Source organism: Curcuma longa, chromosome 3 (genome assembly GCF_044706935.1).
Source record: "Curcuma longa cultivar G26 ecotype Majalengka, Jawa Barat chromosome 3, ITB_CL_G26_1.1, whole genome shotgun sequence".
In the NCBI taxonomy this organism is placed as follows: Eukaryota; Viridiplantae; Streptophyta; class Magnoliopsida; order Zingiberales; family Zingiberaceae; genus Curcuma; species Curcuma longa.
In genome coordinates this window covers 8,050,455-8,070,160 of record NC_133863.1, presented here as the reverse complement: position 1 = coordinate 8,070,160, position 19,706 = coordinate 8,050,455, and the positions used below count along the sequence as shown (strand labels likewise).

General features: G+C 37.9%; 3 protein-coding genes and 1 long non-coding RNA gene across 5 annotated transcripts; 2 read left to right on the top strand and 2 right to left on the bottom strand.

Moving 5' to 3' along the window:
- Positions 1-1,509: 1,509 nt before the first annotated feature.
- LOC141824342 (protein transport protein Sec61 subunit gamma) lies at positions 1,510-5,127 on the bottom strand. The gene is made up of 3 exons (XM_074711606.1): positions 4,966-5,127; positions 4,718-4,833; positions 1,510-1,750 (listed from the first exon to the last, which is right to left on the bottom strand). The coding sequence occupies exons 1-2, from the start codon at positions 5,057-5,059 to the stop codon at positions 4,718-4,720; spliced, it is 210 nt and encodes a 69-aa protein (XP_074567707.1). The 5' UTR covers positions 5,060-5,127; the 3' UTR covers positions 1,510-1,750.
- Positions 5,128-7,651: 2,524 nt separating this feature from the next.
- LOC141825294 (uncharacterized) lies at positions 7,652-12,549 on the top strand. 2 transcript variants are annotated; one of them, XR_012601499.1, is made up of 3 exons: positions 7,652-7,738; positions 7,825-7,997; positions 11,697-12,549. It is a non-coding gene; the product is annotated as an uncharacterized LOC141825294 (long non-coding RNA). The 2 variants fall into 2 exon arrangements; XR_012601498.1 differs by having other exon boundaries at positions 7,658-7,738; positions 7,843-7,997.
- LOC141825293 (uncharacterized) lies at positions 8,535-11,900 on the bottom strand. Its single transcript, XM_074712682.1, has 7 exons — positions 11,730-11,900; positions 11,577-11,651; positions 11,387-11,455; positions 10,384-10,738; positions 9,498-9,653; positions 8,810-8,917; positions 8,535-8,743 (listed from the first exon to the last, which is right to left on the bottom strand). Exons 1-7 carry the CDS (start codon positions 11,898-11,900, stop codon positions 8,535-8,537), a joined length of 1,143 nt encoding a protein of 380 aa, XP_074568783.1.
- A 4,169-nt stretch (positions 12,550-16,718) lies between the features above and the next one.
- On the top strand, positions 16,719-19,706 carry LOC141824999 (phototropic-responsive NPH3 family protein NPY1-like). The gene is made up of 4 exons (XM_074712360.1): positions 16,719-16,780; positions 17,290-17,359; positions 17,834-18,994; positions 19,176-19,706. Exons 1-4 carry the CDS (start codon positions 16,719-16,721, stop codon positions 19,704-19,706), a joined length of 1,824 nt encoding a protein of 607 aa, XP_074568461.1.

Genomic DNA, 19,706 nt, shown 5'->3' with positions numbered 1-19,706 from the left:
AACAAGGAGCGATACATCACATCATAATTAAATGCTCTAAGTTGCCTCACATTGAATTTTGATTTGTCGCAGCACATCAAATGCCTAGCCCGTGTAAGGTCGAATGTCATTTACCCACGTACACCACGACATGGGAATGAAGGGGAGCATCAAGGTCACACTGTCAGATTCTATAATCCAAGTAGCAGCTGTAACACCCAAGCTCAAGCTTTTTTAGCTCTCTACTTGATTTGATTCGACCATCAACTGCCGTCGTTAGCTCCAAACTTTCTTTGCTCCCTACTTGAACAGATTTGGCCATCAACTGTCATTGTGTTAGCGCCCTGGTCCCACCCGAACATCTGTTAGTTTAGCAAGTCCGATAGCCCATCAGACTGCACCATTTTGGGCTCAACTCTTGTGACAGGTGTGCTAAATCATTGGCACAGTAAGCCCGACCGAATCAAACTTACCCTTCAAATCACCGACATTAACAAATCTTACGCCACTGCTTGATGGAAGCGAATGGGCATGGTGTTGAATGTTGGAATGGACGGGCAACCTAACCAACACGTTTGGGAACAGACAAGGATCGTTTGCATGTGGATTTTTGAGATCAGGTTTGTGTTCCTTATTAATTTTGCCCAATCTCTTACATCCATTATTTGTGCTAACAGCTCAGATAGCTAAGCTGTCATGCTAAAAGCTGAAAGAACTAGATTTGTAGCTACATTGTGTCGGGTTAATGCAGGATCCCTATAACAAAAGCCAGAGTAGGATGGCTACTGTGCTAGTCACAGTCACAAGCCCTTCCACGTAAAATCTTCCCTATCCTCTATTCAAACACCTCTTCTCTGAAGAGGAGGGCTAATATGACAACTGAGAACAAAGGAGGGAGCTCACCATGAACAGCACAGATCAAAAAAGGAATAGAGGAGGTTCCATGTTTTTCCCCATTCTTCTTCCAGATATCCGACTCTTCTTCCAATCTATTAATCCTAGCATCAATCACTATAATAAATCAAGCAACAACTAATGTTCTAAGATTATTTTCCCACTGAAAAAAATTAATCAGCAATACATCATAATTGAAAGCCCACCCATGGAAACCTAATTAATCGTGATATTTGCTCTCCAATTTTTTTTTTTGATTTACCAAAATGATTCCATGTTTTTTTTATATTTGATTTTTGACAGAAATGCCTAGACATCTTTTATTCATCATTGTATCTTTCATTTAAAATTCCCGACGACTATTAAAGAACTAATTCCAATATCAACTTAGCACTTAATTCTCAAACCAAATTGCTTAGCAAAAATGAATTGATTAGTTAATTTCTCTGGTGTCAAAATCAAGTCGTCGGTTATGGAGAACGTATCCACCTCTAAAACCAACTTGCTTGAGCTGATATGAATTATCTAAGACCTTATGCACTATTAAGATGCACATAAACACCGCAGGTATTTACCCTATCAAGAAGAGCACAATCAGAGAAACAGTGTCCACACTCTAATGAGTTGCCAGAAAAATCAAATTATAGATCTCAGATATTTAAATTTTAAGGTACAAATCAAAACAAAACTAATCCAGCAAAAAACAAGAAAATCAATGGCTAAATAGCAGCAACAAAACAAATGTTAAACTTTTATAACAAACGGAGAGAGATGGCCTAACAATGAAGCAGCAAACAGTATTGTCAGCAGCCTAGATAGGACTTACAATTCCATTTCATGTCGGTTTTACCTCAAAGGCTAGGTAAATCATAGGGACCTGAAACAAGGAAGATGCGAAGATCAGCTTTGTTTTGTGATTTTCTTGGGGAAGCATAGGACAACCTGACACCCGTAACATGGGAATCTGAATTAAATAGTAGTTCTAACAAAAAAGTTGATAAGCAAAACCAGCATCAACTCTTTCTATGTCATTTGTTAATTCAATTGACTCTTTAATTACTATAATTTTGCATTTGATGCTACCCAGCTAATTAAAAGATTTGAAGTTAATGCCAGGGCAGTTCCATGAACTGCCATTTTGTTGTGCAATAATAATGCATAAAAAATTAGTCAAACTATAATTGTTGATGTTGATCCTTTACTTATAAGATAAACTAAACCCCATGAAGATATATTAGTTAAAAAACACATCTTAATTTTAAATTTCTTCTTTATTGAAAAATCTCATTACTAGCTCACTATTTGACAAACCATGTGTCGATATATAGACAAAGCAGGAGAAAGCAAAAATAACTGGAAGAGAAGGTTAACATTCACTAATGCAAGTGCAGTAAAGTAAGAGAAGCAAACTTAGATATGATACATATATCAATAAAGAAGGGAGAAGGTTTCTCCATTATTGAAAAATCTCATTATTAGCTTACTAGTTAACGAACCATGTGATGAAAGCAAAAAACAAATGGAAGAGATGGTTTACAGTCACTAATGCAGATGTAGAAAAGTAAGAGAAGCGAACTTATATATGCTATATATCAACAAAAAAAGGGAAACGGGGAAAAGGAAGAGATCAGAGCAAAACACCATCAGAGAGAATTATGAGGTGTAAAATCAACTTATATGAAAAAAATCAAGTACAAATAACAAATGGAGAATAGGGAAAGAAAATAACCAAAATGCTCTAAAACTTTTCATGCATGAATGTATATGGATTGAATCAATGTGAACTTATCTTTCATAAAGGCCTCACAAGCAGAGTTATATACTTAATGCATAAGTGGCTTCAATTGCTTCATGTATGGGCTGTTTGGGTGAACAAACATCACCAAGCTCTCTACTTGAGGTGTGTTTCTAAGTTGAGTCTGATAATTCACCAGCTGGATCAAAACAACACGAATTGGAGGTCTTTGACTCAGATATAATGTTTACTGGACCATTTTACTGCGATTGATAGTGTTTACTTTCCTTGGCGATTAGATTGGATGGGTTATTGGGATTGTGCTGCTAGTTGTAGCTAGCTTTCCAAGAAGGAGAAGCCTTCTCAGCTGTCTACCTCAAGAAGGTGAAAGTGGTGGTATCATTGAGTAGTTTGGTGTTAAAAGAGTATGGTTTCATGCCATCTTGTTTATGCAAAGCTAAAGTTGGGGGCTGTAAAATCAACTTATATGAAAAAAATCAAATACAAATAACAAATGGAGAATAGGGAAAGAAAATAACCAAAATTCTCTAAAATTTTTCATGCATGAAATGTATATGGATTGAACCAATGTGAACTTATCTTTCATAAAGGCCTCACAAACAGAGTTATATACTTAATGCATATGTGGCTTCAATTGCTTCATGTATGGGCTGTTTGAGTGAACAAACATCACCAAGCTCTCTACTTGAGGAGTCTGATAATTCACCAGATGGATTAAAGCAACACGAATTGGAGGTCTTTTGACTCAGATATAATGTTTACGGGAGCATTTAACTGGGATTGATGGTGTTTACATTCCTTGGTGATTAGATTGGATGGGTTATTGGGATTGTGCTGCTAGTCGTAGCTAGCTTTCCAAGTAGGAGAAGCCTTCTCAGCTGTCTACCTGAAGAAGGTGAAAGTGGTGGTATCATTGAATAGTTTGGTGTTTAATAAAGTTTGGTTTCATGCCATCTTATTTATGCAAAACTAAAGTTGGGGGCTGTGCAGAACATCTTCAAACTAGTCTTTGAAGATCGGGTATTCTTTGGTGCCCAAAGTCTTATTTTATGTTTTTTACTTGTGAAATTTAGTTTCGGTCTATATGCTTGTCTGTTTCAAAACTGTATTAGTAATAATACCATTTTATATTTTCTCTTGTTTTTGTTAGGTATCATGTTATATGTTAATACAGTTCTTGAATGAACACAAGTGCACTCATAAAAACTTTCAATTCTAGCAACCAATCAGCTCAAACATATATTAATTTGTACTTCTTAAATGTATGGACTTATCCTGGTTACAAATATTGTCAAGCCAATACTTCTTGCGCAATACCACAAATTACATTTCATGCCATCTTAGCATGAATTAAGGAAGTGTGTCATCCAATGGAAGTAGCAACTGACATGAGTGGCTTATAGATACATCCTTTTTTTTTTTTTTGAAAGGATGCGCCAATTTTGACTAAACAGACAGTAAACATGCAGGCCTTTTATGTAATCAAACATTTTAGTAAAAATAAATCCTTCTGGAGCATAATAGATAAGAGTTGGCATAGAACAAAAATCACAAACCATCTTCTAGTGTATTTAATGTGTCAGCAAGTTTTAAACATAATCATTCTTACAAATGCAACATATATAGCAAGAAGCAGTTTCATAACACGTTCAAATTAGCAGCATAACGTACACATTACTAATTAGATTTTTCAAGTTTTCCAGCTAAATATATTGTGTCTGAGATTGTCAAGTGAAACAAGGAAACAAGTAGTCGAACAATAATAACAAAATAACAGCATATGTAAAGAAAACCTACGAGTTGCAAAGGGGGGAAAAATCTAGTACAAACTACAAACCTTCAAAATCGCGCATGCTACATCAGAACAATCATTTCGAAAATCAAATGCATCAGAAGCAGAACTTCCTCTAATCTATAGATTACCCAACTAGAACCAATATTGACGTTGTTAATCGAGATATAATGGATCAATGCTAAAAAGACAATAGCACATAAACGCACAACGATCAGAGAAGATAACTTGGTGGGAAAAGGAAACTTTCTGAGTTCAAAGCCTACGAAATCAAAAGCAGCAGATTTTCCTTTTACCTAACCAGAACCGACGATGATGTTGTTGATCGGGATAAATATTAGCTTGACGAAGAACCCGACGAACCCCATTACCACGAAACCAATCGCAGTGCGGACCGCAACCTTGGTGAACTCTGCGACGCCGATCCGTGTAGATCCATAAGAATCCAAATAAAGCACATCAAAATTTGGACAACAACACACGAATCCGAGGAAGCGAGCACAGAATCAACCAAATTGAGCGAAAAATAGATAGGCGAACTGACCCTTGCGGTCGGGCTTGTGGCAGCGCTTGACAAGGCGGACGCTGTCCTTGGCGAACTCTCTCAGGGGATCGACCACGGAGTCCAAAGCGTCCATTCCGATCGCCGATGGCGGAGCCCTAACGGATTCGAAGGTCGAGATGTGGAGGAGAGTAATCGAACAGCGAGTCGTGTAAAGTTTAAAGGGACAAAACACCGTCTCACGCCTTTTATATAACAGGCTCCACGTCTCCCGATCGGAGCCGTTCAAAGTGAGTCGGAGGATCAGTGAATCAGCGGTCAGATAAAATCACTCATATAATAGCTACCAATATAATTGGATGAAAATCAAGACTAGTGGCAAGCCACTTATAAGAAATCTATGCGAGTTATAAAATCACTAAGTTATAAATTTAATATATATAATGCGATAACAGTTTATATATATATATAAAGCTTAACACTCTAAGAAAAATAAAAATTAATAACGGAATATTAAATAGTATTAAATAGTTGATCGTTATAATTAACGACGAAAATTAAATAATTTATCATTAATTAGTAATGACAATTTAAATTCATTATTAAATGATATCAACGATTGATTTTTTTTAAGATGAGATAAATATTCCATTGTTAAATGTGAATAACATCAATTAAGAACGGAATATTTCATTGCTAGAATTTAATATTATTGTAGTTGTAGCAAGAATAGCACCCGTACGTTCCTTACGTCTTCTACACTTACACCCTTCAATCTAATTGGCTTCTTCGTCAATCCGGTTCGAAAACCAAAGACTGAAGAAGAAATATCTCTACTTCTCCATGAACAAGTCAGAAGAGGCATAGACATGATCTCCTTCTAAAAAGCTCTCGGAGAAGTTCAGTGGAAGAAGGTGAGGAAGGAATGGCTACATAAATAGCAAAACCCGCCTGCAAAAAGTTAATGAGACGAGATAGAAGTGGCCAAATAAAGACCTAGCAAGGAAATAGCAACCTGTGTGGATGCTATCAATGGAGTAAGGAAGTTTGCAGAAGAGAGATCACGTCTGTCGACTTGACTCCTAAGTCGAGAGATGTATCAGCATGGAATTTAATGTGAATATTGACTTGTCTCGAGAACAGTCATTTAGGGGTTACGTTTAGCATGGTGGCTCACGTAACGGCCTGCATGCTTGTCTGTGCATAAGGAGGTCTCCGTAAAAGGTCTGAACACGATCGGAGTATACTTTTGTGACGTTGTGTAAGATTTCTTGAGATCAGGGGTGGACTGTGGACAGACTACTAGATTACAATGGACGGAGCGGCGGAAGATGCATGTATATGTAAGTTGAGGGGAGATCAATATCATCACTCTTTATTTGTCTCTCATTTTTATATTTCTATATTTTTTTATTAAAAACTCAAGGAAAGACAGATGTTGTCATCTCCTTTCGGTTGGTCCCTGTTTGCAATTGTATGTGTGATCATGATCTAGTGGTTAGATATTGAATGTGAGACGACTTTGACCATACGACCATCATCACTCATGAGAATAACTGCATGAGCTTTACTCGTAAGGTATTTAAGAAAAATTGAGTTCTGCTCGATCCATTTTTCAAGGACTTTTCTTTATTGCTTCCACTCCCTTGTTAATCCAACGTAACGTAGCCTGTAGTCATTAATTATTTTGTTTACTATAGGGTTACCCTCTTTGATTGTTGTCAGATAATTAAGGGGAGGGGATTTTTTTAACTAGCTAGGATGGGACACAAAGCCAACTTCTTGCCTCAAGGGCAATACTGGTTTGTTATGCGCTTTCACACGCACATGTTGCACATTACATTATCATGCACCACTCCTTGTGGGTATACGTATAACCAACAGACCACATGTCCCTTGATAGATAAAGTAAGGCATGACAATTACGTCAAAGTCACGGGGAGCGGAACACGAATAAACCTTAATTGCATTCTCTTAGTAATGTTTTGTATTGCCTCCGAGATATAGTTGAATTGATTACGATAAAATAAAATTATTAAAGTGGGTAAGGGGTGAATCTCAACGAAGCTAAGACAAGATCCTCCTCCATCGTGGCCAACTACAGTTTTCCAATTTACCTCCTTATAGATGGTCGTAGGACCGACCGTATAAGATCATTGGGTAGCGAATTTCATTTTTTAGTGAAATGTATCTTAAACATTAATTACTTATTAGCATTCCAATACAAATTAGGGAAGACAATGCGCAGTAGGCAGAGTGGGGCAGAGTTTTAAAATGGTGAGACTGTAGATCAAGAAAGGAATCCATAGAGGACAGATTCTTCCTATCTTAGATTTGTTCCGCTTCTCATATGATGCAAATTGAAGCTCAGACAATCAAATATCGAATACATTACATATTTAGAGCACAATCGTAGGATGAGCAAAGTGAGACAAAAAAATACTACCCAATACACTACACAATCAACCCTATAAACAAATAAATGCATTATTTATTTTAGCCTCATCCCTATTATGTTTACGTTAGGAAGGAAGATAGGATGACCTAGCTAGAGTGAGTAAATTGTTTTAATGGGACAGATTAAATTGTCATCCCTAACCAAATGCAAACATACTTGATACGGGCTAAACATCAAACGATATATATTGGGCTCTAAACGGGCCTGGAACGGACCAAATTGGCTCGTGAATGAATACTCCGCCGTCCTGCTTGCGATTTCTCGATTTCTCGATTTCTCTTTGCCAATTGCCACGGCGATGGTGTGACTCGTGAAGCGAGAAACCGGGATCAGATTCGTGAAGCGGAGAACATCGAGGTAACATAGGAAGACGACGGCAAAAAAAGCCCTTCTTTAACTTGATTGTACATGCTTGGTTGCTCGAGTTAATATCTATGTATTAGTCTATCTCACTTTGCCAGAGCGGTGGCGCGACGACACCTGGAATCTCAGTTGATCTATCTCGAGGACAGCTCTGAGATCGTCTTTGCATTCCTTCTCCTACTCCGTTGGGTTGCCTTCTTCGCTCCCGTGAGCAAGAAACAAGAGGCGGATTCGCGAAGTGGAGAACACTGAGGTAACCTACTAAGACAATGGGGAAAAAAATTCGTCTTTGAGTTATTTTTTTTCTTGAATGGATCTCTTCCATTACTGCTTGTTTGAATATTCGGTTTAGAGTTTTGGTAAGCACTTCGAATTGCTTGATCATAGAAGTGGGTCAGATGAGAACCTTCATTTTATTGAAATATGGGGTACATCTGGAGCTGGATTGTAGACCTTGGGTTGGGATTTTGAAGAGAAACTCCAAATCTTGACAAAAATATGAAAACAGGATAACACTGTTCAAGAGTTTAGCTTCAGGTATTCAAGCTGAAGGTCCTGTACTCTTTGCTATTACAAAGTGTAAATGCCATTCTGAGAGGCGAGATAAGGTAATCATACAGACATATATTGCAAGATCAAGGAAGAGTTGAGGAGAAGTTACTACATATTTGTGACCACTTGGTATGGTTGGACTTTATTATAAAGAAACATGTATCAATGAGTTTGAACATAATATTGATTATTGCCACTCAATGTATGTGAAAAGAAAACTGCAGTCACAAATTTGAGATTATGGAAGAGGGACTTCTCCTTGTTTGCTGAATGTTACTGACAACATCAACATATGGTTTATGGTTGTAATCCATTTCTTGAAGCGGATGTAGTCATCAAATTTTAGCTCAATCTTCCCTTGGCTAGTTGTCATCTCGATGGAATAAGAATCATCTTGATCTTGTATTGGGTCGCTGAGAGGGTTTGTGTGCAACTCAGATATGAAACCTACATTAGGTTAAGATCATTGATTTTCTTTTGAAGGAATATTTGATGAAGTAATGTTCGACTTACATTCTTTGGCAGTGGATAGGACCATTAGTATATTTATCTTTTTGATTTTGAGGAGAACTTTAGCATCCTTGTTTAAGATAATTGAGACTGATCTTATCCTGCATTTGCCTATTTCAAAAGAGGGAATACTATATTAGTAGGGGTTAGTATGGTATAGTTTATCAGTTATATGAGAAAAATCAAAATTAAGATGAAATATTTCAGTTTGAAAAGTCCAAACTGAATCCTTACTGAAACGAAACTAAACTGAAATTTCTAGTTTTGTTCAGTTTAAAAATGTAAATTAAAAATAAATATATATTAACCAAAAAAAATCAGAAAGTAGTTTCCAAGTGTGATTTCCATTGAGAATAATAGTAAAACTTCTCTTATCAAAGAATAATAGTTGATATTGATCTTTATTGACTGAATCAAATGTGAAATGTAGAGAGATGGTGAATATTCTCATATTTTAGTCCCTTGTTATAGGAAAGAAATCAAAAGGGAGTGTAAACTTTTACAAAGCGTTTAAAAGTTCCACTTGAATGCATTGAACTCTCTTTAGTGGAGAACTGATTTTGATGATGATAGATGATATGAATACATTATGAATTCTAGGATCACCTGAAGACTAGTTTATTAATTAATTTAGCTTCTGTTGGATCTCATCTGATAGTAAATGATGCAACAAGTATATGATATTACTTACCATCAGGTGTTGCAACTTGGATCTCATCACCCTTTGCCAGCAATGCTCTGCATCTTCCAAAGTCAAAGTCAAACTCGTCAAGAAGTTTTAGTGGACTGGCCTTTAGTTTTTCTATATGGCTCTGTCTTCTTCTTAGTGTGGTCACACCTCTCAAAGCTGTCACAGAAAAACAGAAGTATTTTGAGTATATTTTTTCGCAACGTAAATGATAAATTAGCATTTTATCAAAACATGCCCTAAAAAATTGAAAATAACTAAATTGTCCCCTTTTAAAGCTGAATTGTGTATCAATTTGCTTCATGATTTGAGACCAATTGTATTTTTTTTTGTGGGCAAATGGAAGTCTGGCATGCTTAACTTAGGGTGTGTCAGTCTAATAGTGTAAGGTGTAGGAAAATTCTACTGCAAACACTTAAAATTCAGCATATGATTATTCTGTGCCTCTATGAAAATCACATATATACACTATTCTGAGCTTTGAGACATACCAAGTTGGACACCTTAACCTTCCATATTATCATAAATGTTTTTTTTTAACATAAATTCTACAGCAAGCTAATTTGCAAAGGAGCTAATGGGAGAATTTCCATAGTATTGCACCATTTGAGCTTTGAGACACCCTACGTCAAAAATATCAAACTTTCATATGTCAAAAAATAATATTTTTGACCTAAAATCTTGTTGCAGGCTGTTTCATAATTCAGCCTGTTGCCGTGAAATAACAAAATTTGTTTGTTGGTAAAATAAACTGCTGATATGGTGCACAGTTGATCTTTTCTGATCATCAAGGACTTGTTTAGGCAGTATGCTTATGATAATTGTCTAAGAGGTAAGAGCATATGATCAGTGATTGGGTAAATGGAGTTGCAAGGGATAGTGTGTTTACATGTTGCTGTAGCAGCTGTTAGGGTGATGATGTTACTTGCATCTCTAGCAGTCACAGCTTCGTTAATGGCTGAAGAGATCTCTTCAAGCTTTGCACCCACAGCCTCTGCAACTTGGGCACACTGTGCTGCCACTAAAGCAGCTGCTGAGGCAACTGCACTTTCCTTTAGTGACTTGTGTTTGTTGGCTTCTGATTCTTCCGCTGCAATGACTGCTAAGGCTGCTGCAACCCCTGCGACTGAAATGGCTGCATGAATTTCTGCTTCATGCAAACGTTTCTGGTCCTTGCGCTTCTGCTTGATCTCCATCAACCATTTCTTGATTGACTTCCCATTCCAAGATGCAATTTTTGTGAACTGTAAAGAAAATGCAGGGATGCCAGTATGGAATTTGTGGCGCACACCAAGATCTATTTTCTCTTTTTTTTGTACTAATATCAAGTTGAGTCTAAGGATAAGATTAATCACATGTTTCATATGAGGAAATCATGAGGAAGGAAATGAATTGCATCAATTTGACCAAATTTAAATGAATCAATTTTCTAATGTAATCTAACTAGTTTCTTTGGATTTATAATTTTCTAAACTTCTCATTCCTTTTGAGGTATTCATTACTAAGAAGAAGAAAAATATATCTGCAGTCACCAATATCAATATTAAAATTATTTCATAGGTTTCCCCCTATTTTAACCAACAATCAGTTCGAAATACAGGCTTTTTAAGAACAAATCCTAGTCAAATAGCAATGATTTGAAGCACTTCTTTTTTACCTTGCATTATTTTTGGAACCTAAGGACAGACCTTTTGAATACGTACAATAACTCAGATTGTATAAATATGTAAAATACAGGATTTCTAATCCTAGTGGGAAAATTAGGGACATGGGTAGTTAATATATAGTGAGCAAATAAATTTGCATACCCTATCTCATGCAACTCGGTATCATCCTATTTTACTAACTAAGCTGTTAACACTAATACTTGAGAACTTTTACTACTACCATACCCATTTCTGTCTTGTGCAAAGGTCATAATCCAGCTCTGGATGTATTGCCTTCTGAAGCCATATCCAGGACTACAGGGAGAAGGGAAAAATTGATCGGTGCAGCATCTATTAAATTTGCTACCAGAATCGAAAATAATCTGAGCAATGTAATAGATTTACTTGCGATCGATTGCTGTCTTTTCTAACTCACCTTCAAATCATCGATCTTAATCTGCGAAGTTGTCTTGAATTCACCTTCATCCACTTTCAAGTTTCTTTCTCCTAACTGCAGAATTAAATCTTTTAAAGTTTTAATCTGTATGTTTCACAGGATTACAGGAATGAGAACAAGGGATCTACTCACCGATGTAAGTGCCATCTTGTGGTTCTCTGATGCCACAATCTGTTTGTCCTTGAACAAATTTGAGCACTCGTCCACTGTTGGTTGGAAAACTTGGATGGCAGAGTTGCACCAGGCGTCGGAGAGGATATCAAGAGAAGCATCAGGCCCTGTGGTATTCATCTTGAAGTCCATTCAATTTGGATGATGCTATTCAGGAATGACAAATAAACCTATTGGGGGTGCATTGAGTTAAATAGAGAGCATATACAAAAGATGAAGTGGGTTTATTGACTACCGAGAAACTGTGTGCCTATAGATGATCTGGTGTTCATTGGCATTAGAAAGGACTTGGTTTGCCACATGACTAGCAAATTAAGAAGTCAGTAGTTGTAAACACCATTGCTAATGATTACCCAGAGAAAAGGAGGTTTATAAACAAGTTGGGATTAGAGATATTTGAGTAGCTCATAGAAGAGTAGAATGAAAGGGGGGCCCTTGATGATAAAACTGGGTCTACGGACTACTTCCAAGAACCTGATGCGTCTATAGATAATCCGGTGTTCGTGCATCTTTGAGAGAATTTGGTTCTTCACATGATCAGCATATTACGAAAGCCATTAGTTGTAACATCTTTGTTGATGGTTGCTCAGAGAAAAAGGTCTATAAACAAAGTGGGATCAGCGATGGAGTGTATGAAAAGGCCCCTTAAGAATATAAACTATCTGTTTTTTTATTGTCGGACAATGAGGCTGCCAGTTTCTTTCAAATAAGACTTTGTTGGGAGCCACTATCTTAAATATTTTTAGGCGCTTAAAATATGGGAAAGCAAAGGGAAAGGTTGCAGATGGTGTTGTGGAGCTCTCTAGCATGACAACCAACCATGTCCAAATAAAGCTAGTATATTATATATTGGGTATTCCCCTTTACTCCGTCCAATGTATTTGTTTATTTGCAAAGACGATGCTCGAAACTATTTTCTAGGTTGAGTTGCTGATCAATGTTGATGCCCCATAAAGGTAAATTTTGATCATCCATCTTGAAACATTGAGTTGCCAAAGAATGAATATTGCCTTAGCCACCTCGTATAGTTTGGATGATGATGAAGAAACAATTAACCTTGATGGATTTGGTTATTTTGAAACATTGAGTTGGCAAGAAAGAACTCAATTGTTGGGATAAATATAGCTCAATAATGATGATGATAAAGAAAAGAGTATTACCTTGACGGACTTGGTTATTCATAAACTTACATACAGGAAACACTTTTACATGATTAGGTTTGGTTAAATGGAAATTATCCATCTCCTGTTTCCATTATACATCTCCTCTATACATTAGAGAATTTATGGCTGTGATTATTGTCCACTGTGATTTCAGTTTTTAGATGAAAATTGGTAAAAATGGTGAATACAATTACTGTCGTTATATCAGCTTAATGGATCATCTATATTTCAAGGTAACTATTTTAGTAGATGTATTTAAATTGTAGATTTGTATATAGCGTGTAATCAACTAGCTAGTTTGTAGACCTTGGTTTAGGCAATGCTAGTAGCGACGCGACCAATGTCAGAATCAAGTTGGATTGTGCTTGGCATATCACGTACGGCTTGTCTTGGGCTAGCTCAATCTCGGTGTAAACTGAACTGAGGGAGGCATCCCAAGAAGTGGTTCTTGTCTGGCCCGTGTATAATCCATTGGCTGAGGCTCCATAATTCCATTACTTTTTCAATTTCTTTATTCTCTTATTTTACAAAAGAAATGTTAATATATATTTCACACAACGTTTTTGAATATTTGGTAACTCAAACTTGAATCTTATTGATTCACGTTGAGCCGTCATATTTTGATGATTGTGATTGAGTCAGGAATGCGTTAACCATAGTTAGGCACCCATAAAATGATAATGGCCCTGACAGTGTTAACTTTCAAAATAAAAAAGGAAGGGGAAAATGAGGCTCACAAGGTTTATATTAGAAGTGAAAATTTGATTAAAAAAAAAAAGGGTCGAATTGTTTCAAAAAAAAAAAAGGAATTGGGTAAGGCAATAGTTTCTATTGAATAATTTTAATTTTGAATGCCTCTATGCTGATCGGGAATTTTTCATCTTTAGTTATTTGGCTGAATTTGGTGTAGTTGGTGCAAACTGGATGAAGGCGCGTGTAACATTTGTTAGTTTGTCCAACTGTTGGTGGTTCCATCGTGCAAACTGGATGAAGGCGCGTGTAACATTTGTTAGTTTGTCCAACTGTTGGTGGTTCCATTCCATCTAGCTGTCGTCTGTCTCGAGGAGATAATTATATAAATAGTTGGATGAGATGAGTGTTGAGGCGGACAGTTGGAATAAATTGCTTGATTAATGGTGGGGTTCAAGTAGAAATAAAAATGATCAAGATTTAAAATGGGCCTTAGTGGATGTTAAAGGTATAAAAATGGGTTAAATCAAGCCATTCTCTTCTGCCCAACCTTAGTGTGCTGGTAGACCAGATGGATGGAGGCATCGCTGAACTGAAATCGGGTTGGCTTAAAGGAACACGTCCAATGAAAGTCGGAAAATTATTACATTAATCATGCAGAGCAATTATACATACTGCAAATGATCCTTTTATAATTAATTATAGGTTCTAGGCTAACTAGTGGTGGACAAATACTACTGTCAATTGGTCCTTGGCTATTAGTCAAGTAAGTTATTGTCTGTCGTTTCAATTATATTTCTCTTAGAAAATGTGTCGCCCCTCTTTCTCGAAACTTTCGATTCCTTCAATAGATTAGATTCCTCCTATATGCACCGTTTTTTTTTTTATTACCCTGCACATGTGCTCTCTCATCAAACACTCCATACACTCCATCTATTAGATTTTTTTTTTTTTTTTTTTTTTTTGCAGAAGAAAAAGAGTGTTTTATCTAAATATAAAACGTATTCTCAAATTTCTACTCGTAATCCATTGCCAACGCCTCTTCTTCTTTCCTGCGTATCCGTCAGATGCAAGAGGTCACCCATCCAATCTACAGTGCTTCTTGTCCCCTGTTTCAGTAAGTAGCATTCATTAATTCTCGCTGAGTATAGTAATAGTGGCTCAAAATGCATGCAGAAGAACAAGAAGGTAGTTGTTTGATGATGTAACAACTCATCCAAACTCTGACCCCATTGCAAACTTTACTAGACACAAAAGGACTTCAACTGCGTGCTAGCTTTTTAGGATTTCTGACTTCAGACGGCAGAGGAAGAAGTGGGTGAGGATGATGAGCTTGGAGACTGACTGACTGACTAGTCCAAATTAAAAGATGGCTGGCATCAGGGTTTGAAAAAAGCAAAGGGGCTTTGTTTGATGCTATACTTCAATGAATATATCCTTGTATTGAGAGATTCAGAGACTTTTAGGGTTGTGATGTAGTCCTCTGGCACTTTGGTCTTCTTTATCATCATCTTTTGAGTTCTTTTTGGGTGGACTGGTCCTAAAGTTTCATGCACACTTTTACTGTTCTATTGGTGGTGTTCAATGGGTTAGGCCACAGCCACTCACGGATTATCGTTTGTGCCAAAGGTGACAGACATGCTACCGTTGGTTGACACAACGAAGCAGTCGACCAAATCGATTAAACTGAAAATCAAAAATAAAACCACTGAAACAAAAAAAAAAAAAAAGTTGGTTTAAAATTTTCCGATTCATTTATCGGCTTGATATTTAAAATATTATCCAATCGTTAGGGGAATTGAGCACGCCCTGGCAAAATAGTAAAACAGAGCAAGGCCACCCCCTGAGTTCTGAGCCACCTTGGCTTGACAAGTACAGACAAGCTTTAGCATGTCCTCGATGAGCTCGATTCCTTCCATCCAAACCAAATGGAGAATCTAACTTTCCTCAGCTTGTTCACGTTTTGGAGTGTGGAGCCATGGACCACACAAGGCCTATCACTCAGCCATTTGCTCCCTTATCTCACTCTATTTAGATATTAGCGGTCGTTGAGTTTAAATGATCGGGATTAGATTGATCAGTTCATTCAATCAAATTAAGAACTAGAGGCATGCTTACTATAGTGTTTTTTTTTTGTTTGAATTGAATTAAATTTGTTGTCTATACACTTGAGAAAAATTGAAAAGCAAGAAGTTAGAATAAAATTAAGCGCGCCACTTTTTTAGAGTGTCTTCTATTAATGGATATAGTGTTTTCTGACATGCTGGTTACCTACGTTCCACGCAATGCTATCTCACTTCTCATCAGCCTCCTTGTCTAAATTAATTAAATATATAGGAACAGTACTGGAACGGTCACAGAGCATCAGCATCCGCTCCTCCTTGATTTGTTAATTTAGGTTCTGCGCCGCGCCGCGCACCGCACCGCACCGCACCACCGAAAGCTACGCCAGCTTTGGCCTTGAGGGAGGCTGCCCCGCCCCTTCACTTTTTCTCCCTCCCGATTGACATCGATTCGGAGCAACACCGGCACGGATTAAAGAAGAACAGAGAAAACCCGGCAGAGAGAGGGAGACTTAACTACTGTAGGTAATATGAATGAGTATAATTAATGGAAGCGAGCGAGCGAGGAACAGAGACGTGTTGCGGAGTCTAAATGCAGCATTTAATTACGAAAAAGGAAGCCAAAAAAGACAGGAAAAGCAGAGCATTACGTAGCAGAAGGCGCAGATACGTAAGTCTATGTAATCATCACCATCACCACACTACTACACGATACTCTATTCTTATCCTCTTCCCCACACATTGTCTCTCTCTCATGGTGCCGAGCACCAGAGACTGCAATTAACAGCAGCAGTATGTGAGAACGAAGCGAGAGCAAAGCAACATGGCGAGGCAGACTGGCAGAGCGCTGCGGGGGCAGCGATCTCGAGAAGGATGAATTAATCGGATTAAATTGAGTAGGCTGTGATTTCTGGGGAGGGAGGAGGAGGAGGCGTGCGGGAGAGTGTTTTAAGGCGTGGGCGGCGGTTGAGGTCGGGGAAGTAAATGGCTTGAGAACGAGAGAGGAGAGGGTTCTTCCGGTGGTGGCGGAGAAGATGAAGTTTATGAAGCTAGGATCGAAGCCGGACGCGTTCCGATCGGAGGGTAGACGCATCAGGTTTGATCTTTTTCGTCATCCGCCATCGTCCTCGTCATCAAAATCGTTTCTTGCTGTCGATTTCATGATTTTTTGCGTTTTTTCTTTTTCTGTTGGTGTTCTTGCTTCAGCAGATCAAAGTACAAAGTACATTGTTAGCCTAATGTAATTGTTCTCCTTGTTCGTCTTGTTTGATGGTTTTTTGGTGATTTGAAACAGACATCTTGGCTAAGTTAATGAAGGAAAAGATTATTGCCCATTTACTCCGATAGAAAATAGGATGGAAAATATATCAGGGTTTCATAAAACAATAGAGCTCCCTATCTAATTTTGATATATTTTTTCTCTCTTTCTTTTTTTTTTAAATATTTTTTTACGAATTGTATTAGAAATCAAGTGAGGGTATACCTGTTAAACGCTCAAAAAATTGGAAAACATGCGTCTGAATCTTTCGAAACATCCTCGCTATGTTGCGCTTGAAAAAGTTTTGTTTTCTTCTCTCTTTGGTTACTGATAACAAACTCATGCAGGTTTGTGATGTCTGAGCTACCAACTGATATTATTGTGCATGTTGATGAAGTAAGGTTTTACTTGCACAAGGTTAGCGACTTTGCTTAATTACTTCAGCGAATGATTATAAACCTATAATGCCTTGTTCAAGTTTATTGAAAATTAGCTTACAATTAAGACTATTTATTACATCTTACACCTTTACGTTTGGATAAACTGGAGGGGAGGGGGGCATGCAAACTGCATGATCGATATATAGGGACTTAGACCAGTTGTCCCGTTGTCCCTCACCTCTTGCATCTTCTTTCTTTCTTCTCCCTCTTCTCATGTAAACAAGCACAAAGTTTCTATATCTATTGAGTTAATGGCAAAGTAGTTTGGTTTATCCTTTAATATATTAACATGACCTTTTCGCAGTTGGATCTTTTTAGAATCATATTTTCATAGTTTAATTGTTTATGAACTAAGTTTTCTATTCATGTCAATAATTTGTGATGACTTCGATTTGTATTTGATTTTTGACTTGGTGCTCATCATCATGCTCATATATTCATGTCCATACAGTTTCCTCTTTTAGCAAAGAGCAACCGGTTGCAACAGTTAGTACTCGAGGTTGCTGAAGATAGATCAGATGAAATTATAATCTTACATGATTTCCCCGGTGGACCGGGTGCGTTTGAGATTTGTGCAAAATTTTGCTATGGCATCACTGTGACTCTGAATGCCTACAATGTTATCGCTGCAAGATGCGCAGCGGAGTACCTAGAGATGGATGAAGGTGTCGAGAAAGGGAATCTGATACACAAACTTGAGGTTTTCCTCAACACAAGCGTGTTACAAAGTTGGAAAGATTCGATCATTGTTTTTCAGATGACTAAGTCATTGCTGCCGTGGTCCGAAGAACTGAAGATTGTAGGAAGGTGCATTGAATGCATTGCTTCAAAAACATTGGTCGATTCCATGAATGTCAACTGGCCATACACCTACAGCAGGAAATTGAGGGCATCTAATGAAATATTTGAGACCCCACAAGGGATACACAGAGTTCCCAGTGACTGGTGGGTGGAGGATCTGTGTGAGTTGGATGTTGATCTTTATAAGAGAGTAATGGTTGCGGTGAAATCAAAAGGGAGGATGTCCTCAGACATGATAGGGGAGTCTCTTAAGGCATATGCGGCTCGATGGTTGCCCGATTCTTATGAAGCGTTGGTCAATGACAGTGAGCACACTAAAATGAATACGATTGTAGTGGAAACTATTATCTCGCTCTTGCCTCCGGACAAGTGCTCAGTGTGTTCATGCAGGTTTCTACTCAAATTGCTAAAAGTGGTGATCTTGGTTGGAGACAGAGATGCATTGAAGGAGGAACTTATTGATCGAATCAGCATTCAGTTGCACAAAGCTTCCGTTAAAAGTCTGCTGATTCCTTCGAAATCAGGTGGTGGTATAATGTATGATGTTGATCTGGTGCAAAGTCTCGTGGATAAGTTTACGATGCATATTGGTAGCAGCTTTGTCGATGAGAATGGAAACAGATACAAGGAGATTAGTTTAGAGAATGAAGCTTTGGTTGCTTTGGGGAAATTGATTGACTGCTATCTCTCGGAAGTAGCGAACGATCTCAATTTATCGATTTCTAGATTTACTAAGCTTGCACAGTCGATTCCTGGTTCAGCAAGATCAGTTCATGATGGATTGTACACAGCCATTGATATCTATTTGAAGGTACGTGCTTGAGAACTTTCTACTTGTTCTTGTATAAGTTTTTTATGTTTCGATATCAATTTTGTGATTTGTTTAATCGCACTAAAGATCTTTAATTATAGAGTATTATGATTGAGTTACATAAATATGGTGCAATTAGTTCTTTTTAGCATTATATTCTCGACTCTTTCAAATACCTTAGGAACATCCGAACTTGACGAAAGCTGAAAAAAAGAGGATTTGCAACTTGATGGATGTCAAGAAACTTTCGTCCGAAGCTTGTGTTCACGCAGCGCAAAATGAGCAACTGCCACTTCGGACTGTCGTTCAAGTCCTCTTCTTCGAGCAGTCCAAGGCATCCGGGAGCGTCCAAGCTCCATCCGTTAACGCTTTAGCATCTCGAACAACCATGGAAGAAGAGTGGGACGGGCGACTTGTATCGGACCACCATTGTAGTCTGAAGCAGCAGCTAGGGAGCTTGAAGATAAATAAGGTGGATGAGTGTCTAAGTGGCGACAACAAAAGGAGCAAAAGCATGAGCGAGAAGGGCGGCAGTAGCCTGCTGTTGCCGTCAAGGTCGAGGAGGTTGTTCGACAAGTTGTGGGCAGTGAAGGTGGAGACAGTTAAGAGCTCCGAGACATCAGGGAGCTCACAGAGCCCTCCCGTCTCTATGAAGCCTGGAGAAGCTAAGTCTTGTAGTTCATCAAGGCACGTCAGATACTCTATTTCATGA